General features: G+C 37.2%; 1 protein-coding gene across 1 annotated transcript; it reads left to right on the forward strand.

Annotated features, from left to right (window-relative positions):
• The first annotated feature begins 1,043 nt into the window (after positions 1-1,043).
• SYF2 (SYF2 pre-mRNA splicing factor) lies at positions 1,044-7,886 on the forward strand. Its single transcript, XM_058196478.1, has 7 exons — positions 1,044-1,187; positions 2,699-2,800; positions 4,136-4,261; positions 5,074-5,191; positions 6,030-6,120; positions 6,843-6,941; positions 7,365-7,886. The coding sequence occupies exons 1-7, from the start codon at positions 1,146-1,148 to the stop codon at positions 7,528-7,530; spliced, it is 744 nt and encodes a 247-aa protein (XP_058052461.1). The 5' UTR covers positions 1,044-1,145; the 3' UTR covers positions 7,531-7,886.
• The last annotated feature ends 362 nt before the right edge of the window (positions 7,887-8,248 follow it).

Raw genomic sequence — 8,248 nt, forward strand, 5'->3', positions numbered from 1 at the left:
TAGAATAGAATAGAATAGAATAGAATAGAATAGAATAGAATAGAATAGAAAAGAATACTTTATTGGCCAAGTGTGATTGGACACACAAGGAATTTCTCTTTAGTGCATATGCTCTCAGTGTACATAAAAGAAAAGATACGTTCATCAAGGTACAACATTTACAACACAATTGATGGTCAATATATCAATATAAATCATAAGGATTGCCAGCAACAAGTTATAGTCATACAGTCATAAGTGGAAAGAGATTGGTGATGGGAACTATGAAACGATTAATAGTAGTGCAGATTCAGTAAATAGTTTGACAGTGTTGAGGGAATTATTTGTTTAGCAGAGTGATGGCCTTCGGGAAAAAACTGTTCTTGTGTCTAGTTGTTCTGGTGTGCAGTGCTCTATAGCGTCGTTTTGAGGGTAGGAGTTGAAACAGTTTATGTCCAGGATGCAAGGGATCTGCAAATATTTTCACGGCCCTCTTCTTGATTCGTGCAGTATACAGGTCCTCAATGGAAGGCAGGTTGGTAGCAATTATTTTTTCTGCAGTTCTAATTATCCTCTGAAGTCTGTGTTTTTCTTGTTGGGTTGCAGAACCGAACCAGACAGTTATAGAGGTGCAAATGACAGACTCAATAATTCCTCTGTAGAACTGGATCAGCAGCTCCTTGGGCAGTTTGAGCTTCCTGAGTTGGCGCAGAAAGAACATTCTCTGTTGACCTTTTTTGATGACATTTTTAATGTCCATTTTGATGATGAAACAGAGCATTGAAGAAATTAGCAAATAAAGGAAGTGAGGTTTCTCTTTCTTGTGTCAGCCCTGGCTTTAGCTCTCTTTTAATGCGCAGCGGAAACCTCGAAAGTTTCTGCGGAACGGAATAACAGAACTACTTATTCCCAAGAGATCAATGTCACCTCAAACCTTGCTTGTTTTTCTGACGGGCCTCCTTCACTTTTATCTTTGGTGGGTTGTAATTCCTCGCCTGGCCTCTTAAGCGCTGCAGCTCAATTCCCACCCGGCCACCACACCCCCGCAGCCGCTCGCGCACGCATCTCGATGGTTTCTTCCAAACATAGAGCCCTTCATTCGCGTCCTCAGTGACATCACGAGGCGGAAGCCGGAAGTATTCGATGTTTACCGAGACGACGAGAAGATGGCGGCGATTGTGGATGAAGGAGTCTCTGCGGATGGGACGGTGAGAGATGAGTGTTGGTAAAAAAGTGATAAGGGCTCGTGGTAGGGCAGTCTGGCCACCGGAGTGTAACCGAAAGCTTCAGTCCTGCACTCCCCACCCCACTTGAGGCGCCGTGTTGGGAAAGGTTGCTTGAATCCTGGGAAGTAAAGAGATTTGGTTTGGCCGGAGTGGCTGCTCTGAATCGGTGGCAGGGATGGGGTGGACTACAACTCCCAACATTCCCAGCGGCCTGTCTGTGCGGCCTTGCTGTGAGTTACAATTCAGCAATGCCTAGATTCAGATCTCCAACCTTGGCAACTTTAAGCCTGGAGGACTTCAACTCCCAGAATTCCCCAGCCACCAAAGCTGGCTGGGGAATTCTGGGAGTTGAAGTCCTCCAGGCTTAAAGTTGCCAAGGTTGGAGACCTTCCCGGCCTAGAAGGCTACTTGAACTTTGTGGAAAAGAGACCCGTCAAAGCAGATGATGGGAAGAATTAATGGCAGGGAGGAGGATAAGAGAGAGAGAGAATCTCATTCTTTTTTCTGCTTTGTTAATACTGTCGGGTGTATAGGTAGATCCTGGAAGTGTTAAGTTTAGAATATTCTACAAATGATTAGTTCCATTTAGGAATCAGTTGAGAAAAGCAGAATGGAATGGGGAATGGGAATGGGAATGGAAGGGATTTTTTTTTAATTGGCCAAGTGTGATTGGACACACAAGGAATTTGTCTTGGTGCAGATGCTCTCAGTGTACATAAAAGAAAAGATACGTTCATCCAATATTGTACTGAGAGTGATTTTACAAGGATAATTGGTTTTTATTGGGTTTTGATATTTATTTATTTATTTTATTTATTTACATTTATATCCCGCCCTTCTCCGAAGACTCAGGGCGGCTTACACTATGTTAGCAATAGTCTTCATTCTATTTGTATATTTATATACAAAGTCAACTTATTGCCCCCAACAATCTGGGTCCTCATTTTACCTACCTTATAAAGGATGGAAGGCTGAGTCAACCTTGGGCCTGGTGGGACTAGAACCTGCAATAATTGCAGGCTGCTGCTGTTAATAACAGACTGCATTAGCAGCCTGAGCCACAGAGGCCCCTAAATATAATATGTTATATTAATAACTAAATAACTAAAGGATAAACCACTCCATCATCCTTGATCCCTTTCCGTATTTTAATTGTAATGGGTAGAGAAAGTTTACTATGCAAATTTTTATTTTCTCCTGGTACTATATTGTTAAAACTCAAGACAATAATTATACTTCAAAAGCCTTTGTCTTGAACTTTTTGAATTACAGAATTAAATATCAGATCTTGAGTGACAAAATTAGACACATCTTGGTAATGGTTTTAAACCAGTACAAATAAGACAATAACAGCAGTGAAAATTATGTTTAACTAGTGCTTTAGTTAGTATGCGATTGATTGTGAAACTGCTTTTTATACATAGTGTATTGCATAATCGTTTATCTCAACCCCAGATTATTATTTTTTTAAATACATGTGGGGGATATTCCAGATGGTCTCCAACACTTCAGACAGTTTGATGACAGCTGAAGAAGCTGCAGCCCAAAAGAGAGAAGAACGGCTTAGAAAATTCCGAGAGCTTCATTTGAAAAGGGTAAGGTTACTTTGTGACTTTTGGATTCAAATCCCAGAACAATAAATCTGCTGGGTCATACCCTTGTGAGACCTAATTAAATTATATAGTACAGTGTGCAAGATTTATGGGGCAACAATTTAGCATGCAAGATAGAAAATGGCATGAAGAGGGTTAGAAGAAAAAAAGGTAGTTCAGGATATAAAATTTGTAATACTTTTTATTTTAATTCTGTTTGCTGCGCAGAGTCTCTACATGCCTGTGTCTTTGAAAGTGAGAATAATAGGAAACAAGAGCTGACCTCATATTCTTGGAAGTACATTCTCAATATCTTGAGAACAACTCCATGATTAGAGGCAACCTGAGGTCCTGGGAATCACTAGCCATAAATAAATGTTTTTATGTTCCCAAGGCTGAGGATTGATGTTACAGGTAGTGCCTGGGTGAAGAAAGAGCTCCTAAATTCATCGTTAACTCAAATTCTTAAGTCAGAACATGTACTTACAAACCAACTGCCTACTACTAAAAAATGGCAGATGGCGTTATCCTTCCTGGAGCCAATAAATCACTGAAACCCCACTTTCTTTTTTCTTTTTTTCCAATATACTTTATTGAACTTTTATTACATTAAAAACATAAAAAAAATTATATCACTTAACAGCTATTTGTGCTGTTTTTCTTATAACAATACTTCGTGCATTATTTACAAAAATTAAATTGTATTTACATTCTTGTTTTTTTTGCTTATACTTAATAATTGTTTTTAATCTGTTTCCGTTCTATCCATTTATACCACTGTTCCCATACATTATAAAATACCGATGTCTCTTTATCTTTTAAACTCAGTGTTAATTTGTCCATTTCTGCACAGTTCATGACCTTTTGTATAACCAGTTTTGAAACCCCACTTTCAGGAAACACTGAAAATAGGTTGTATGTAAAAAAATCCACAACTTTAGCAATTCATCAGCTCCAGAAGGAAAACATCATTCACCATTTTCAGTGGTAGGCAGCCTTGAAGGTTGTCCTTAAATCACCATGTGATTTAAGCTGAAGCTTGGTAATGCTTGTTGTATTAGGTTAAAATAAATGATAGTAAGAATCAGAACAATTAGTATTATGCAGTAACACCCCACCAATAAACAGATTAATAAGCCTCTGCTGCAGGATCTGTTTCTCAATTTTTATTTGCGTTGCCATGAGAATTTAGCATTCACTGGCAGAGTATTTCTTATTATTGGTGAATTTTGTAGCTTTCTTATTTTTTTGCTGCTTATCACTGATTTGTTTCTATTTTCTAATTTATCAATCGCTGGTAAATGGGAGATGTTGTTATCGCTTGTTTATTTTTAAAAGAATGAAGCCCGTAAGCAAAATCATCAGGAAGTTGTGGAAGAAGATAAAAGGCTGAAGTTACCAACCAACTGGGAAGCAAAAAAGGCTCGCTTAGAATGGGAACTCAAAGTGGAAGAAAAGAAAAAGGTAAACAAATAATGTGATGTGTAACTTTAAGATAATTAGAAAGCTAAAAAAAAAAAGTCCCTATGGTTACTGTTTTTTCACTGGTTATATTAGAAATGAGCAATGATAGATACAATACTTGCACCATTACTGGAAAATACTGACATACAAATATAGCCCTTTTGCATTAGTATGCAAAACATGTGATATACATTAATAACTCTCAAAATAATTCTACAAAAGATATATATTTTTATGTTTTAAATGGAAGGGCCCAATGTAGCTTCTGAGAGACCAAAATTCTGTTATTATTCCAAAAATGAAATTTCATAACCCTTCACCAAACGAGTAAAGCCACAGTTCACATAATATTTTTTAGAATGTATAACATTAGGATGCATTTGTGATTTCAAGGAAACTGTTATTCTTTCATGCCATATGCTTGCACCAGCCGCCCCACCCCCCAGTATTTGGATTAGGCAGGATTTAAACAAGAGATTTCATAATTCATTCCTTTTGTCAGGATGTTCTAGAACAGGGGATTCCAACCTTGGCAACTTTACGACTCATGGACTTCAACTCCCAGAATTCCTCAGCCAGCGCGAGTTGAAGTCCACAAGTCATAAAGTTGCCAAGGTTGCAGACCCCTGTTCTAGAACACTTGTCAAAAGAGATTGGAATTATTATGGATAGAGGAAGAGAAAACAAAAGCAGATCGCGTATAATTCAGCTGAAGACTAATTTTATAAGGAAATACACATTTTAGCTCACAGAGGAACATTTTTTTGAGGATCTGTGTTTTAAATTATTAAAATGAATTTACTGTATACTAGGAATGCCTGCAGAAAGGGGAAGATTATGAGAGAGTAAAGCTACTAGAAGTAAGTGCAGAAGATGCAGAACGCTTTGAGAGGAAAAGGAAGAAGAGAAATCCTGATCTTGGGTTTTCAGGTAGGAGGAAATGATCCCTATTGTTCTCAAATACATGTTGAATGAAAATAAAGTTATACGCAGTGGCCCATATTAGGGGTTCTTCTGTAGTACTTGGCCCTTTGGATCATAAGAAAATTGGAAGGGGATCATAAAATGTTTTCAGAATTGATCGTGGTCACCCAGCCAAAGTGGGAACTTTGTCAAAACTCCTGTTTGTCATGATAAGTTCAAATTGAAAGCAAAAGTCAGAGATACTTGTCAATCAAAGCAGCTTTATTTATTATCTATTCTTCATCTTTACGTAAATGAAGATTCAATCATCCAGGCCAAAAATATCTAAAGAGGTTAAATCATGGCAACTGGACCAAAGCTTATTAAACTGAGACGTTCCGGTAATCATCTAAGTAACTTCTTCAATGAAAATGAAATTTTTTGGTTAGGCATAGTGTCAGAAAGTTGCTGGAGTGAAATTACTCGGCCATACTGACTGCGAGGAGTTTCTTTTCAAAATGAAATTCAATATGTAAATGAAGAGCATTATTTACATATTGCATTTCATTTTGGGGAGAAATCCCAGTGCAGTCAGTCTGGCCGAGTTAGTACATTCCAAGGACTCTATGCCTAACCTAACCCAAAAAAATTTCATTTTCATTGAAGAACTTACTTGGATGAGTAACGAAACATCTCTGTTTAATAAACTTTGGTCCATTTGCCATGGTTTAATCTTTTAAATGTTCTTCACCTTGCTCCTGAGAAAGGGGTACACAAACTTATCATTGTGGAGGGAATCACAATATTGCTGAGATAGGTTGCCCTATTTAGTAATGTTCACTAAGCTAATTTCTTTGCTCTGTAGACTATGCAGCTGCTCAATTACGCCAGTATCAGCGGTTGACCAAGCAAATTAAACCTGACCTGGAAAAGTATGAAAAATTAAGAGCAGAAAGGCAAGTAATTTTGTTTCACAGGTTTTTTTATGATGATGATGATGATGCGGTAGAAGGCTCTAGAACGAATATTTACAAATGAGATCATTCCCAAAGGCATATGAATTAGAATACAGGTAGTCCATGACTTAGGATGGTAATTGAGCCTGCAATTTTGATCATAAGCCATGATGGTTATAAAGCAGACTACCATGTGATTGTGCACATTGCATTGCGAATGCCGCAGTCGTTAAGCAAACCTATTGTTTGCTATAGGCTGTTTTTTTGCTGCAAATTAGAAATAGTGGTTTCTGGCAAAAATATCAATCATGGTCCCATGACCACAGGACACCGCAAACGTCCATAAATGTGGCTGGTTGCCCAAAATGTGACGTGTACATCTATATGCAAGGTTGATCAATCTGGGTGTAAGTAGTTTTTTCAGGCTACATTATAATTTTGAGCAGCCACTAACTGACCAGTCCTAAATCAAGGACTACCTCTAAATAATTTTGCACAGCTTGTATTAAAGTAGAGGGGTAAAATTCCATCTACCTGGTTCAATTTTGGTTAAATAGAATGAGAAAAGTGGAAAAGATTAGATATGGAATTAAGAGTACAGACTCTCAATCAGCACTACTGTAACAGGTTAGATTGATATTTTTTTGTCCCAAATTCCTGAGCTAGAGGAATTTCAAAAAAATGTTATTGTTAACATTTATTTTCTCCTTTTTCTCCTTCAGTGGTGAAGATTTTTTTCCAACTTCAAATAGTTTACTCCATGGATCTCACGTGCCCTCCAAAGAAGGTGTTGACAAAATGGTTTCAGATCTTGAAAAACAGTAAGTGCCATATTTATAATGAACTGCACATTTAAATGTATTAAGCATCTTGTATATGTGCTTATCATAGACCACCTGCTGATGTTTTATAATTCAGATTGCATTATTTAAGCACTTTGTACTTACAGAGTCCATCTCATTTTCTTTCCTATTTATTTTTCAAATAATATAATGATCAGGCAAGGCTTTGCCCCTTTTAAATGATTCTTAAGTAATCATATTAACTACAGAACCCAGAGATTAATTTGCTTTGGAGTGGATTGATGGGAGTTTTTTATTCCCCTTGACCCCATTAGCTGAATATACAAGAAAAAAAAACACTATTGCTGTCTCAAGTGAAGAACATCCACTACCTCATTAAAATATGAATTCAAAATGTAGCTATATACGAACATAGGCTGAGTATTTCAGTTTCTCTTTCAGAATTCAAAAACGTGAAAAATACAGCCGGAGACGTTCTTACAATGACGATGCAGATATCGACTACATTAATGAGCGGAATGCCAAGTTCAATAAAAAGGCTGAGAGGTTCTACGGGAAATACACTGCAGAAATTAAACAGAATTTGGAAAGAGGAACAGCTGTGTAGACCAAAAATTTCAGGAGGCTGGCCTTGCTTACCGAGTTTGGCTTCTTTAATACCTTCATATGTAAAATACGCTTTGCAAACGTGTTCTAATACTAAAATGAAATTTGTCCATGTATAGTACTTCTCTCAAAGAAGGCTGTTAGAAAAGTTTTAACTATTATGTAATTGTAGAAAACCAAAGTATTTGAAGTTATGATTGGTGAGCCAATTATTTGTTTAATGAAAAAATTGAGTCACAAATTGTTTTTAAATGTACGTGTTTATCTGAAAACCATTACGATTTTATTAGTTGATATGTTGATATTGGTAGTTTGATTAAACTAAGAGCCATGGAATATAAAGCTGTTTTTAAAACACTTGGTATGTTTTGTCTGCTTAATGAGCATCTCGTTTATAATGCAATTAGTGGGAAACCCCAAAAAGTAATGAAACGTAATTCAGATGGACGTGTAAAACTTTATACAGAAAAAGAGGCTGGGACAGAAAGCTCCCTAAATAATATTTATATTTAGAAGCATGTGTAATATTGTTTATACAAGTAGTCCTCAACATACGACTGCTTGTTCAGGGATCTCCGGTGTCCTATTCCCCCACTCCACCTGCTACCCTTACTAGCTAACCTGTTTCCCAAGGCCCACCCATAGCACTTTTCCATCCCCTCATGACCCTTACTTGGTACTCAACTCTTCCCACTTAATGACCCTTGCAGTCCTCAGGT

Source organism: Ahaetulla prasina, chromosome 10 (genome assembly GCF_028640845.1).
Source record: "Ahaetulla prasina isolate Xishuangbanna chromosome 10, ASM2864084v1, whole genome shotgun sequence".
Taxonomy (NCBI): domain Eukaryota; kingdom Metazoa; phylum Chordata; class Lepidosauria; order Squamata; family Colubridae; genus Ahaetulla; species Ahaetulla prasina.

Coding starts and splice junctions, on each gene's coding strand:
- SYF2 (XM_058196478.1), top strand. CDS start 1,146: ATGGCGGCGATTGTGGATGAAGGAGTCTCTGCGGATGGGACG. Junction 1,188..2,698: donor GAGTCTCTGCGGATGGGACG/GTGAGAGATGAG, acceptor GGGATATTCCAG/ATGGTCTCCAACACTTCAGA. Junction 6,121..6,842: donor GAAAAATTAAGAGCAGAAAG/GCAAGTAATTTT, acceptor TTTCTCCTTCAG/TGGTGAAGATTTTTTTCCAA.